Raw genomic sequence first — 16,123 nt, forward strand, 5'->3', positions numbered from 1 at the left:
CAAGCAGGCTCTCTCATGCAGGAAGTGATCAATTATAAATGAAGAATGTGCTCGTGCATGCTCGTGATGAGATGTGGGCAGAAGGAGGGTACTATGATTGTATACCTGTCACTCTAAAGCACATGGGGACACTTCATTTCCCCTTAACCAGAAAGATCTGTCTGAGCAGTTGAAGCTTCAATACCTGGAAAAGGCAGGAATTGCTGTCTAATCAAGCGTCAGGACACACAATTCTTTCTGGTCCAGTTGAGAGAAAAGACCAGCTGTTAGTTCTATTAGCTGTTTGACTCAGTGTCACATTAAAGAAAAAAAAAAAATCAGAATTCAATCAGATTCAATGAGAATGAATAATCAGTCTTAATTAGGGTGGCGTGGGGCGGCTGTGGCTCAGGTGGTAGAGCGGGTTGTCCACTAATCGTAGGGTTGGTGGTTCGATTGCCGCCCCACATGACTCCACATACCGAAGTGTCCTTGGGCAAGACACTGAACCCCAAGTTGCTCCTGATGGCAAGTTAGCACCTTGCACAGCAGCTCTGCTACCATTGGTCTGTGTGAATGGGTGAATGAGACACAGTGTAAAACGCTTTGGATAAAAGCGCTATGTAAGTGCGCCATTTATTTTAATTACATAAACATAGACTTTAGCTTACAGGGGTATATTATTTGATATGCATACACTGTATTAATTTCAGTTATGCAGGATTTTGACTGGAAGAATGAGTAAATAGATTAACTGCAACTGATCACATGCAATTGTGCAACTCTACTTTTCTCCTGCCCAGAGGATACTACATAGAGTCTGATTACTACATATAATTTAACCTACAGTAAGTGTAATCATGCTGTCTATGGATCTGATTAGATTAGGTTTAAAGCTAAATAGCATGTCCACATTCCATGAGGTGTGAATAACAGGTGATCGATCACAAGAGCACTGAACATCCAGGAATGACATGGAAGTGAAGCAGTGGTCACAGGTCACAGAGCAAGCAATTGCAAGCCAGCTGTGTGTGACTTAAATGCCTGATGCATTTAAATAATGCACTTTGAGTTGCTTCAGTCTCTGGGTTTAAGTGCTCCAGTACTACTAATCTATTGGACTTCATCTTATGGAAAAAAAAAAAAAAGATAAAAAAATAAATTTCATATAAAATGATATCATAAGAAATAAAAACAAATGCTGTCTCTTCCCTTACCATTCCCTAACCTTTGTCAATATTTTTTGCAAATTAAGTTAAGCGAAGTTCTTTATTATTATTATTATTATTATTATTATTATTATTATTACCATTATTTATCATCATCATCATTATTATACATACATACTAATTTACACTTGTTTAAATTATGTTATAGAAATTAAGTAAAAAATAAATAAAAATGGCTAGGAAAGAGGCTACTTTTTCATTTTTTCCCCTTGTATGCACGCATGTGTCACACATCGTAGCAGAGATACGAAGCAGAGATAAGGCGGATGCAAGTGCAGGATAACAGTTGTTTATTTAAAGAGACAGGCAGGCAGACAAATCCAAAAACGTAATTCATAAACAGGCAAGAGGTCAGGCGATTGGCAAACAGGTATACACGGGGCTAAGCAGGAATCTAGGTCGAAAACCAAAACAAGAAACAAACTATGACGATGAACTGGAAGCGGATATCCAGCGCGAACTGACTATGACTATGACGCGAACTAAACTAACGCTAAACATTTACTTACGACTTATTAATCTTCCGCATTGTGTGCTGGGAAGCGCGCGGTATATATGCGGACCTGATTAGCGTGTAAACTGCTATCAGCTGGGAGCAATACAGACCCACGTGAATTCCCAGCCAATGACGGAACAGGGAGGAGACATGACAAACAAACAAAACACACGTGTCCCAATGTCACTACGGTCGACAGCGGAAAAGCAGGTGCTCGCGCATTTGCGCTTAGAGCACACTGCTTCAAGGGGGAATCGTGACAGAACCCCCCCAAGGGCACTCCTCCCGGAGTGCCATGAGTCATCCCACTTCATTGGCGGCCCCGGCCCCCTGGGCTGAATGTCCCAAGCAGAGACATGAAACTGCATGGTGTTCTTGGCGGCGTAGGGAAGCAGAGCGAAGACCTCAGCCGGACAGGGAGGCTAAGCGACGACCTCAGCCGGACAGGGAGGCTGAGCGACGACCTCAGCCGGACAGGGAGGCTGAGCGACGACCTCAGCCGGACAGGGAGGCTGAGCGACGACCTCAGCCGGACAGGGAGGCTGAGCGACGACCTCAGCCGGACAGGGAGGCTGAGCGACGACCTCAGCCGGACAGGGAGGCTGAGCGACGACCTCAGCCGGACAGGGAGGCTGAGCGACGACCTCAGCCGGACAGGGAGGCTGAGCGACGACCTCAGCCGGACAGGGGGGCTGAGCGACGACCTCAGCCGGACAGGGGGGCTGAGAGACGACCTCAGCCGGACAGGGGGGCTGAGCGACGACCTCAGCCGGGCATGAGGGCAGAGCGACGTCCTCAGCGGAGCAGGGAAACAGAGCACTGTACTCGGCGGAGCAGGGAAGCAGGGCGACGTCCTCGTCGGAGCATGAAGGCAGAGCGACGTCCTCGGCGGAGAAGGAAGGCAGATCGACGTCCTCGGCGGAGAAGGAAGGCAGATCGACGTCCTCGGCGGCGCAGGGAAACAGAGCACTGTACTCGGCAGAGCAGGGAAGCAGGGCGACGTCCTCGTCGGCGCCAGAAAGCGGAGCGACGTCCCCAGCTGAACTGGAAGGCAGAGCGAAGTCCCCTGTAAGGCCAGGGAGAGGAGCGTGGGTCTCCTCGAAGCAGAAGAGGGGAACGCTATCTGCCATGGAGCAGGGAGGCCGAGCGACGTCCACAGCTGAACAGAGAGGCCGAGCGACGTCCACAGCTGAACAGGGAGGCCGAGCGACGTCCACAGCTGAACAGGGAGGCCGAGCGACGTCCACAGCTGAACAGGGAGGCCGAGCGACGTCCACAGCTGAACAGGGAGGCCGAGCGACGTCCACAGCTGAACAGGGAGGCCGAGCGACGTCCACAGCTGAACAGGGAGGCCGAGCGACGTCCACAGCTGAACAGGGAGGCCGAGGCTCTGAGGTCACTAGGTGAACCTTGGGCATGGGCGGAGCTTGTCTGGGCGTGTCAGCAGACTGGGGCGTGAGCGGAGCTTGGCTGTGCGTGTCAGCAGACTGGGGCGTGAGCAGAATTTGGTCATTAGGCTGAGATATTAGCAGAGCTTGGGAAACTGGATCAGCAGGCTTGAACGTGAGCTCAGGGACGTGAAGCTTGGCTTGGGCGTCAGAGCCTGGAGGCCTGGCTTGGGCGTCAGAGCCTGGAGGCCTGGCCCTCAGGGAGGTGAGACTTGACTTGGACTTGGATCTCAGGGACTAGAGGCTTGACTTGGATCTCAGGGACTGGAGGCTTGACTTGGATCTCAGGGACTGGAGGCTTGACTTGGACATCAGGGACTTGAGGCTTGACTTGGAGCTCAGGGACTGGAGGCTTGGCTTGGCGCTCAGGGACTGGAGGATTGGCTTGGCGCTCAGGGACTGGAGGATTGGCTTGGCGCTCAGGGACTGGAGGCTGGACCTGGAGCTCAGGGACTGGAGGCTGGACCTGGAGCTCAGGGACTGGAGGCTTGACTTGGATCTCAGGGACTTGAGGCTTGACTTGGACCTTTTGTTGGAACTCGGCGGGTGAGCCCACCTCGTGGGGCTCAGGTTCGAGCTCTGAGGTCACCCTGTCGGTCCCGGGCTGGGTCTCTGCACGGGCTCTCTGGTGGAGTTTCTTATGCTCCCGCCAGCTGCTCTTGAAGCATTCCTGAGAGCAGAAGAAAGCTTCCTGGAGGCCCAGCTTCCTGCAAGTGGGACATTGAAGCTGAGTCTCTCTCCCGCAGCCCTCGGTCATACATCTCGGGGATTTCGCCCCCGTGTTGGCCAGAAACTGAAGTGGATCGCTGGTTGCTGCCCTGTCCATCTCCTCATAATAGAGGTTGAATGGTGGGTCCACCTGGGGCTGTCCATTGACTCTCCACCCCAGTAAATCAAGACCACGAAGTTGTCCAGGCTGTGAAAACTCCTCCATAAACAGCTCTGTAAACTGAGTGACATCATGGAGGGCTGGCGACCCAGCACTCACCAGCTGCTCCGCCCAGTCACGGGCCGGGCCGCAAAACCTGGACACCAGGAACCCGATCCACTTTCTCTTAGTAGCCTTGGGAACCGCCAAGCTGCAGAAATACTCCTGGCAGCTGAAGAGAAACTCCAGCGGGTAGCTCCCCAATCCCGCTGTCTCTGGCGGCAATTCAATGGTGTACCTTTGGGGAAATTGCACGGATGAAAAATGTGGCCAGTAATCCGAGCGTTCCCCGATGCGGTATTGTCCTACGATTTTCCTAGTTGCTGTGGTGTGCCTTCTCTCTAGTCCTCCTGCTGCATCCATGTTAAGGCGGAAGATTCTGTCACACATCATAGCAGAGATACGAAGCAGAGATAAGGCGAATGCAAGTGCAGGATAACAGTTGTTATCAAGAGACAGGCAGGCAGACAAATCCAAAACGTGATCCAAAACGTAATTCATAAACAGGCAAGAGGTCAGGCGATTGGCAAACAGGTATATATGGGGCTAGGCAGGAATCTAGGCCGAAAACCAAAACAAGAAACAAACTATGTTGATGAACTTGAAGCGGATATCCAGCGCGAACTGACTATGACTATGACTATGACTATGACTATGACTATGACTATGACTATGACTATGACTATGACTATGACTATGACTATGACTATGACGCGAACTAAACTAACGCTAAACATTTACTTACGACTTATTAATCTTCCGCGTTGTGTGCTGGGAAGCGCGCGGTATATATGCGGACCTGATTAGCGTGTAAACTGCTATCAGCTGGGAGCAATACAGACCCACGTGAATTCCCAGCCAATGACGGAACAGGGAGGAGACATGACAAACATAAACAAAACACACGTGTCCCAATGTCACTACGGTCGACAGCGGAAAAGCAGGTGCTCGCGCATTTGCGCTTAGAGCACACTGCTTCAAGGGGGAATCGTGACAGCATGTCTCTTCTGACAGATGCATTGTGGGTAATTCAGACACACCGCCACTGCCTATAATAAAAGAAGTATATTTAAACTTAAACCTTAAATTTAAACATAGATTAAAGCTCAGCACAGGAGCTCATCTTCCTTCACAAAAACATGACACCATATTATATATATATTATATAAACACCATATTTTAATACTCTGTTCATCACAGACTGATGGAAGGCCTAAAAATGGCCATTTATCAATCTTTTTAATTTGATTTTCCTCCTCTGTGCACTGTGAAAAATTTATGAAGCTTCCAGAAGCAAAAGCCTAAGTATACATTAGCTATGCAATATACAGTATGCCTGGAAAAATGTTCATATTGTGTATTTGCAGTTTCAGTGGTTGTAGGCAGAGACTGAAAAGTGAAACTGTTTTTAAATTCATCAACATTTTTAAAATTCAGCAAGCTCAGATAAAATTGGGAAATAAACAAAAGTTATTCATTTACATCATATTTACATTTATGGCATTTGGCAGACGCCCTTATCCAGAGTGCTGGTCCATTTTTTGGCTTTGTACACAAGCATCAGTCTTTCTTTCAGGTCATTCTTTCATCACATCACAGGCCCACTGCACTTAGCCTATGGGGCGGTCACAGGATGAACGAAAGACTCGAACCCGCAGACTCGTGAGCTAAACTAATAATTTCTGTTTCCTGGGAACAGTGTTGCCAAATGGGACGTGACAAAATGTGGCGTGACAAAAGCATCACAGAAACGACTTGGATCGGGAGGTGAATTAATAGATGAATTAACAGGTGAATTAACAGACTGTGTAGCCTGATGACCCAGCTAGGTTATTAATGTATCATTTCTGTTTCTCATAATTCAGCCTTGGTTGCATTAGCCTATAGTTTATTTATTATTCTAAATGTGAGCAACGTTTGCGTAAGTAATAGATGTGTTGGGGAATTTAACATGTAACATTTTAATTATATGCTGAACGAGATTCAAAGAGCCAAGTCAGTAAAATGATCTGAATTTCCCATTACTATTGGATACAAGTCATGCAGATGCATTTTGGATCTGTTGCAAAGGTCTAATGGCGCTCAGAGGCAGACCTGTCAGGAGCGAGTTGCTGTAGTCCAGTCTCGAAATGACAAGGGACTGAACAAGCACCTGAGTGGCCTGTGTGGCTAGAAATGGATGAATCCTTTTGATTTTGTAAAGGATAAATCATCGTGAGCATGTCAGTTTAGCAATGTGAGAGGCGAAGGACAGTTGATTGTCCATGGTTACACCAAGGTTGCGTGAAATGACAGACGGTGAGACCTAACAGTTGTCCAAGATCCTGACATGAGGATGCATCTCCTGGGATGAACAGCACTTAAGTTTTGCTGGAATTAGGTTTCAGCTGATGAGCTGCCATCCATGATGAGGTGTCTGCCAGGCATGCTGAGATCCAATCTTTTTATTCATCTTTTAATTCATTGCTGATGAGGTTAGCCCTTCAGCTTAACAATATAATAGTGTAGATACTGTATAATTTTGTGAAGCTATTTTACCTCGATAGCAGCTGAGACACAACGCAGTGGAACACAAAAGAGAAAGCCATAAAGCAAAATAGATTTCTAAGGAAGACAGGAAATAAGAAATCATTTTACTGTCCAAATCAAACAGATGCAGAATATATGCAGGATCTTATGTTTGAAATTTTTTATCTATTAGACAGACTCTCTAATGATTCACATTTTGAGAAAGTGAAAACCGTGCCCTTTTTGTTTCACACCATACTGAAAGTAGCACAACCTCTGCAGAGGCAGTTTCATATAAAACAAAATCAATCAATCAATCAACCTACAAATAAATAAATAATAGGAAGGTCTTGAAAAACAAATGGCTCCCATTAGAAATATTCGACAATATTACCATACTTAATGGGCCATATAAGAGGGAAAGCTTGGGGAATATGCAGCATAGTAGCATTACTAGCATTGTGAGAGCAAGCAAGTGGAGTGCCTCTTTATCTAAGTGGAACTCTGTTATAGCAACACAAGCTGAAATAGACTCCAGACTGAACATTTAGCTTGAAACAGAACTGGCCTGATATCTGAAGACTTAACTTGAACCCACTTCAAATCTCCTGCTGTTTGGATTGCATTCATTAATTCCTAAATCCAGTAGGGTAGCACATTTCCTGTGTAGGGATAACAATGATTATTTTCACATTAAACTGCAGGGCTATTCTAAATGGGGTATGCCTCACCTGACTTTCAAAAAATATAAACACATCAATACAAGGCTTTATTTTTGGAATCCACATCAGATTTTTTAAAGCTGTTTTAAAGATTATTTTGGTACCAGGTGCAACAGCACCACACGGGTTCATTAGATAAAATAGAAGAAAAAAAAAAACCCAACAAAACAGAATGGTAGCAAGACTGGGGATGATTTCTTTCTAGCCCAGACTGTAGATTCATGCAGCCTATCAGTGAGAGTCATGTCAGGCGATTACATCGACTGAAACACCTCCTAGGCTTTATCTCTATTTGGGATCAAATTTTCCACATTGTTGACACATCCGTAATGTGTCATCTTCAGTGATTGAGAAGAGAATATGAAATACAGTCGCAGGTGTAATTAATGCGAACGAGGTGTATTATTTACTCTATCATCCTTTATTGTCATAAAATATTGACTTTGGAGGAGAAACTAAAAGATAGATAGAGAAAGACCTTAAGGTTTTATTTTTATGTTGCTTGAATGAAAGAATTCCAACTTTTCTATTTGGTATTTGGAGGAAACATGGTATTAACCCAGTAGGGCATTATGAATAAAAATGAATTCATGAATGCAGCAGGATATCTGTCCTCTGTGTGTGTGTGTGTGTGTGTGTGTGTGTGTGTGTGTGTGTGTGTGTGTGTGTATATGAGGTTATGTAATCAGCGGTCACTGGTAAACTGTTTTATACAGTAGAATGATGACTGCAAAACACAATATTTATTTATATCTAAAACATAACCTGATCCAATGAATTACATACAAGTCATATTGTCAGCTGCTACTGCCAATAGACCCGTCATTAAAAAGATATAATAGATATCTGGTTGTTCACATTCAAGAAGGAATATAGTCATTGATGCATGTGAGGAGAATGTTTGTGAACATGAACACCATACGGTGGTCACGTCAGTACAATGACTTCCATGAATTGCCATTAAATATGTATGGAGCTGCATCCAGTATTCATTGGTGAGGGATTAAATATTTCAACGTATATTGTGCACACACATGCAGTATAATGGCTGAATGTTTTGGCTGGATTGAAATTGGCTGATGAAACATTGTACTTTGCTCAGACTAAACAAACAAACTGTAAACAGGTAACGATCAGGTGATAATGCAGTGTGTAGATTAGGACAATGTTATTCAATGTTACTCTGTCTATACTCCAAAAGGAAAAAAGAAAAAACAGAGCCCATTTCAGAAGACCAAGCTGATTGGTAGCCTGTACCAGAGCCAGTTTTCCCACCAAGCTGAATGCACTTCAACTAAAGAGGGAAAATGTTAGAGAAAATGTTACATTTTTTGGATAGAAAGACTCGTTTTTTATTAAAATGATAGAGGAATTCAAAGCTCTGAAACATTTGTTGTAACAAATGCAGCAATAATACCCAGAAGCAGCTCTCTGTGGAGTGAAATAGAGTGGAATGAATTGGAATGTCTTTGGTTATATAACTCTATTAGAAGGAAATGGCCTGAAAGACATCTAATGGCTGTCTCAGTTTTGAAATTCGCTTTAATAAAATGACTCAAAACTGAAAGAAAAGTTATCTCGCTACATGGGAAAGTTGGTGCAGGCAGTTGGAAATGTGGGTCATCATTAAATGTAACTAGTGTAATAGCTTGGCCTCTGACCTATGTTCAGCTAAATCGCTCTAATTAACAGTGAATGTAAAGTAGATATTTAAAAAATCTATACTCCCCCCCCCCCCCTTTTTTTTAGTTTTCTGTTTTAGATAAAAAATTAAAACAAGATAAATGATGTAAGATTTTTTTTCCCACCTTTAATATGATATAGCAACCACCAAAATCCAGATGACAAAACAAACAGAAATGTTTTAGGAAAAAAACAAAAAGAAAAAAAAAGTACATTAACCTGGTTGTAGAAGTTATTGTAGAAGTGTGAACACCCTTTTATAATGGGGCTTTAAAATTGTGTGTGTGTGTGTGTGTGTGTGTGTGTGTATACATATATATAGTGAGGGAAAAAAGTATTTGATCCCCTGCTGATTTTGTACATTTGCCCACTAACAAAGAAATGATCAGTCTATAATTTTAATGGTAGATTTATTTGAACAGTGAGAGACAGAATAACAAGAAAATCCAGAAAAACGCATGTCAAAAATGTTATAAATTGATTTGCATTTTAATGAGGGAAATAAGTATTTGACCCCCTCTCAATCAGAAAGATTTCTGGCTCCCAGGTGTCTTTTATACAGGTAACGAGCTGAGATTAGGAGCACACTCTTAAAGGGAGTGCACCTAATCTCAGCTTGTTACCTGTATAAAAGACACCTGTCCACAGAAGCAATCAATCAATCAGATTCCAAACTCTCCACCATGGCCAAGACCAAAGAGCTCTCCATGGATGTCAGGGACAAGATTGTAGACCTACACAAGTCTGGAATGGGCTATAAGACCATTGCCAAGCAGCTTGGTGAGAAGGTGACAACAGTCGGTGCGATTATTCGCAAATGGAAGAAACACAAAAGAACTGTCAATCTCCCTCGGCCTGGGGCTCCATGCATGATCCCACCTCGTGGAGTTGCAATGATCATGAGAACAGTGAGGAATCAGCCCAGAACTACACGGGAGGATCTTGTCAATGATCTCAAGGCAGCTGGGACCATAGTCACCAAGAAAACAATTGGTAACACACTACGCCGCGAAGGACTGAAATCCTGCAGTGCCCGCAAGGTCCCCCTGCTCAAGAAAGCACATATACATGCCTGTCTGAAGTTTGCCAATGAACATCTGAATGATTCAGAGGACAACTGGGTGAAAGTGTTGTGGTCAGATGAGACCAAAATGGAGCTCTTTGGCATCAACTCAACTTGCCGTGTTTGGAGGAGGAAGAATGCTGCCTATGACCCCTGGAACACCATCCCCACCGTCAAACATGGAGGTGGAAACATTATGCTTTGGGGGTGTCTTTCTGCTAAGGGGACAGGACAACACCGCATCAAAGGGACGATGGACGGGGCCATGTACCGTCAAATCTTGGGTGAGAACCTCCTTCCCTCAGCCAGGGCATTGAAAATGGGTCGTGGATGGGTATTCCAGCATGACAATGACCCAAAACACACGGCCAAGGCAACAAAGGAGTGGCTCAAGAAGTAGCACATTAAGGTCCTGGAGTGGCCTAGCCAGTCTCCAGACCTTAATCCCATAGAAAATCTGTGGAGGGAGCTGAAGGTTCGAGTTGCCAAACGTGAGCCTCGAAACCTTAATGACTTGGAGAAGATCTGCAAAGAGGAGTGGGACAAAATCCCTCCTGAGATGTGTGTAAACCTGGTGGCCAACTACAAGAAACGTCTGTCCTCTGTGATTGCCAACAAGGGTTTTGCACCATGACCAAGTCATGTTTTGCAGAGGGGTCAAATACATATTTCCCTCATTAAAATGCAAATCAATTTATAACATTTTTGACATGCGTTTTTTTTTTTTTTTTTTTTTGTTATTCTGTCTCTCACTGTTCAAATAAATCTACCATTAAAATTATACAATGATCATTTCTTTGTCAGTGGGCAAACGTACAAAATCAGCAGGGGATCAAATACTTTTTTCCCTCACTGTATGTATATATATATATATATATATATATATATATATATATATATATATATATATAATATACACAGTATCTCACAAAACTGAGCACACCCCTCACATTTTTGTAAATATTTGATTATATCTTTTCATGTGACAACACTGAAGAAATGACACTTTGCTATGATGTAAAGTAATGAGTGTACAGCTTGTGTAACAGTGTAAATTTGCTGTCCCCTGAAAATAACTCAACACACAGCCATTAATGTCTAAACCACTGGCAAAAAAAGTGAGAACAATGTCAAAATTGGGCCCAACTAGCCATTTTCCCTTCACGGTGTCATGTGACTTGTTAGTGTTACAAGGTCTCAGGTGTGAATGGGGAGCAGGTGTGTTAAATTTGGTGTCATCGCTCTCACACTCCCTCATACTGGTCACTGGAAGTTCAACATGGCACCTCATGGCAAAGAACTCTCTGAGGATCTGAAAAAAGAATTGTTGCTCTACATAAAGAAGGCCTAGGCTATAAGAAGATTGCCAAGACCCTTACACTGAGCTGTAGCACGGTGGCCAAGACCATACAGCGGTTTAACAGGACAGGTTCCACTCAGAACAGGCCTCGCCATGGTCGACCAAAGAAGTTGAGTGCACATGCTCAGTGTCATATCCAGAGGTTGTCTTTGGGAAATAGATGTATGAGTGCTGCCAGCATTGCTGCAGAGGTTGAAGGGATGGGGGGGTCAGCCTGTCAGTGCTCAGACCATACGCCGCACACTGCATCAAATTGGTCTGCATGGCTGTCATCTCAGAAGAAAGCTTCTTCTAAAGATGATGCACAAGAAAGCCCGCAAACAGTTTGCTGAAGACAAGCAGACTAATGACATGGATTACTGGAACCATGTCCTGTGGTCTGATGAGACCAAGATAGACTTATTTGGTTCAGATGGTGTCAAACGTGTGTGGCGGCAACAGGTGAGGAGTACAAAGACAAGTGTGTCTTGCCTACAGTCAAGCATGGTGGTGGGAGTGTCATGGTCTGGGGCTGCATGAGTGCTGCTGGCACTGGGGAGCTACAGTTCATTGAGGGAACCATGAATGCCAACATGTACTGTGACTTACTGAAGCAGAGCATGATCCCCTCCCTTTGGAGACTGGGCCGCAGTCAATAAATAAAAACATCCAGACCCACCTAAGTCACCCCAAACCATGTGCCAAAATGTGGTATAGTCTGATGACATTTTTGGGCATAATTTTAAAAGATATGTTTGTCACAAAGGCAAGACAGTTTGTCACCCAAAGAACACTATAAATTCAGTGAAGCAACAGTGCAGCAAGGGGCTGCTTCTGTTCAGCTGGGACTGGGGCGCTAGTCAAGACAGATGGAATCATGAATAGCTTCAAATCCCAATCTCCTTTGTCACCTAACCTGCAAGCCTTTGTAAGACAGCTGAACATGAAGAAACAAATTCACTTTCCAGCACAATAATGACCCAAAGCACAAATACAAGTCAACAAAGCAATGGCTTTAGGAGAAGATGATCAATGTTTTGGAAATGCTCAGTCAGACAGGAAATCCACTCACCATTTGATAGATATGTTTTTGACAGGAAGCAAAAAGTGCTTTAAAAAGTATTATTTAAGGGGTGTGCACACTTGTGCAACTATGTTGTAACATTAAAATGGAAAAAAAAGGTTCTGACATGATTTATATTGGTTTCTTTTTTTTACAGTACAAAACCCAGCAATTTTAACAGGTGTGTACTGTCGCATCATCCAGGTGGATGCTACACACTGGTGGTGGTTGAGGAGATTTCCCCCCATACAATGTAAAGCACTTTGAGGGCCTAGAAAAACTATTTCGGATAAGACTCTTATTTAAAAATTACGAAAACTGCCAAACAGCAGCTTTAAATGGTGAATGTTTAATAGAACACTAAACTCATGACCAAACTAATATTGCCTTCTTTTAGATTTCTTATTCACAATGTCCGATACCAAAATGACAAATCTGAATCTAAATATTAATGTAAATGTTGTGAGCTATGCATTGATACCTAGTTAAAGACTTCATTTGAGCCTCATAATACTGACCTAATAATATGACCCCTGTTCCATCAGAAAGTTCTGCTTGATTATACTTCTACTGGATCAAAATTAGAAACAATTACAGATCACAATTGCAGCTGCATATCTGCCTTTAAGAGTGTGTGTAGTGTGTGTATGTGTATGTAATAGTATTGTAATAGTATCTGTCCACATCATTCTTATTAAGCCATGGATGAAACCTTGTTAATGCAATGCTCATTAGCAAGAGTCAAGATGATCAAGATTCATTATCTAGCAACTGATGGATATTACATTTTAGCCTCCAATTTTATATCACAGACAGCTGTCACTGCTTCCAAACCAAGATCTGTACTTGTATTACAGTGAAATATGCTGCTGCCTTTGTTCCAATGGGTGTGGAAATGAAAATGATGGATATTCTGAACCCGACACTGCAACTATGTTAGAGTGAATCTGCTGTTTAATCTTGCTGTTAAGGGCACATGTCAAACATTGTGACAATAGCTAAAAAAGAAAGGCTGTAAAATGTGAAATCTGTAATACTGACATTTCAGCTATGACCATAAATCAAAAGAGTGTTGTGGAAAAAAGGCATGTCCGGATGCAATTTTGAAAAAAAAATACAGTTAGAAGTTTTTTGTTCTGGGTTCCCAAACTTTTAAAAGGTCCTCTGTTAAATTCGCAGCTATAAAAAGACAAATGTTTGAATGGCTTCCTATGTGTGTGACACCATGGCAATTTTGTGGAGGATCTCCGGTTCCACTGAAGAGACTGAAGAGGATAATTACCCACTGATAATAACCTTTCCATGAAATGCCTCAAATTGAGGAGTCCAATTACTGGCACTTTTTCAGAGACAATAGCTGCCTTTTAAAGAGCAGGGTGGCATGCTCAGAGAATCTGATATTTACTTGGCTCAGTCAGGTGTAATGGATCTCTGCCTGAAGAATCACACTCCTACAGTTATTCACGACATTGCATCCAAAAACACACACCACCTGCTTCTAAGCTGTGAGAGTGGAACAGGATACCACCCTTAATATTCGTTATTACAAGCAATATGAAGTATTTTATGGTTTGCTTGAATGAGGAATAATGTATGAAAATAATATTTTCCTAAAATAACACATTTGTATGAAATTAGGTAAAAAAATTTCCAAGAGGTTTCACTTGAGAACCCTACAACTCATTGTTTCCCTATAAGAAACAGTTCACACTAGAAGCATTTTGGACAACTAAGAACACTTATGTATCCAAACAAAGGGGTATATCTCCTAAGACAAAATATTAAATGGTGTATTGTATTGAAAACAAACCTTTAATATCCATCCATCCATCCATTCATACATTTTCCATACCGCTTATCTTACACAGGGTCATGGGGGAGCCTGGAGCCTATCCCAGGGAAAGCAACACTCCTACACTACAGTATGGCTTGCCTGGATATGGGAACTCAGTTGAGAAGATCGAGTGCCTGGGGTAGAACTTCATTTCCTCACCACTAATAAATCATGCAGGGACTCATGCATCACCTCAAAGACAGCTTGCCTGCTCTGGCAGTTAAGATAAGACAGAGGTCAGTGTGCTCTCGGTGGCATCAGTGGTGCTGCACAGCACACAGTAAAAATCAGAATTTTCTGCCTATAAATTATACTATATGGCCCAAAGTATGTGGACACCTGACCATCACACCGATATGTGCTTGTTGAACATCTCACTCCATATTTAGTCCCTGTTTGCTGTTAAAATAATCTCCAATTTTCTGGGAATACTTTCCTCTATATTTAGGAATGTGGATGTGGGGATTTGTGCTCATTCAGCCATAAGAGCATTAGTGAGGTGAGGCACTGATGTTGGGTGAGGAGGCCTGTTCCAATTCCCCAAAGATGTTCAGTGGGATTGAGGTCAGGCAAACCATGTCTTCATGTAGCTCACTTTGTACACAGGGACATTGTCATGCTGGAACAGTTTTTAGCCTCTTAGTTCCTGTGAAGAGAAATTGTAATGCTGCAGCATATAAAGACATTCAAAACAATTGCGTGTTTCTAACTTTATGGCAACAGTTTGAGGAAGGACCACATGTGGGTGTGATGGACAGGTGTCCACAAACTTTTGGCCACATAATGTAATTTGACACCTCAACCTCAAGGAACAATAACTATATTTCACAAAAATGATGTGAAAATGTTTTATTTACTTAATCTTTAGTCTTACGTTGGCAAGATCTACAGAGTTCTGCAAAGATCTACAAAGATCATGTTGGGTAAGGAGCCAGTTTATCAAATGCAGTGGTAAAAACAGTCTGCCTGAAGATGTCTAAAACCTTGCCAGCTTTCTCACACAGGGAATGTCACTTTGATCAAGTTCTTTGATAGTCATGAGACATAGCAAAATTGAGATTAGGTCTCTCCCTTTTCACTTCTGAGGGTAACAAGACTTTTAAAAGGACTTGTGGTGGATACATGTTTACAACCTTTGGTTTCACTACAAATAGTAGAAAATGTCAAAGTTTCACCATGTGAATGTGTTTTGTATGTAGAATGTCTAGTTACAGTAGCATTAGATCCAGCTGAACTACACAAAATGACTGTGTTGCATTAAAAAAAAGTTTTTACCTTCAATAATTTCCATCCACTAGAAATATATCTCACCAAACATAGACAACAGTCCATAATGAAAAGAACAACACTGCTGGCTTTCTCGATTCGTCTCTGTACGCCTGCATACTGATATGAAATAAACCCAACTACAAGGTTAAAGTACACAATGTCAGCTATTAACAGTTATGGATGAAACATAAAGCAGTAACCCTTTTTATTCAACAATACCCCATATTTCAGGGCTCCAGCAAAATAAAGTGATGAGCTGAGCCTTTGAGAACACACACCCGCAGAGGTAATAAATAGCACTGTAAATTTTCTGCTATGACTCAAACACTGTGGCCCTGATTCCACCCACACACCTGTCCACAAGAGTTAAATCAGCAAACTGTGCTGCTGCCGTGCGTCTGTATCAGACCTGAATACGTGAATGTGGAATGGGGCAAAAAAAAAAAAAAGGATCTATGATCTGACACCAGACGTGACCATGGGGCCAGCTTTCATCATCTTTGAGAGGTTTCAAGGACTGTTTTAGCCTCTTAATGCAAAACTTTAATCTTGTAGAAACATG

General features: G+C 42.9%; 1 protein-coding gene across 2 annotated transcripts in view; it reads right to left on the reverse strand.

Annotated features, from left to right (window-relative positions):
* vopp1b (VOPP1 WW domain binding protein b) overlaps window positions 1-16,123 on the reverse strand; it is a 50,133-nt gene that overhangs the window by 15,636 nt on the left and 18,374 nt on the right. Inside the window, exon 3 of one of the 2 annotated variants that reach the window (XM_053683670.1) lies at window positions 2,971-4,459. The exons of the other annotated variant lie outside the window; for it this stretch is intronic. Within the exon in view, the coding sequence (XP_053539645.1) occupies window positions 3,328-4,459 (1,132 nt within the window). The 3' untranslated portion in view covers window positions 2,971-3,327. Of the gene's footprint in view, window positions 1-2,970; window positions 4,460-16,123 lie in introns of those variants that run through there. 2 annotated transcript variants of the gene reach the window in all.

This window comes from Ictalurus punctatus, chromosome 1 (genome assembly GCF_001660625.3).
Source record: "Ictalurus punctatus breed USDA103 chromosome 1, Coco_2.0, whole genome shotgun sequence".
Taxonomy (NCBI): domain Eukaryota; kingdom Metazoa; phylum Chordata; class Actinopteri; order Siluriformes; family Ictaluridae; genus Ictalurus; species Ictalurus punctatus.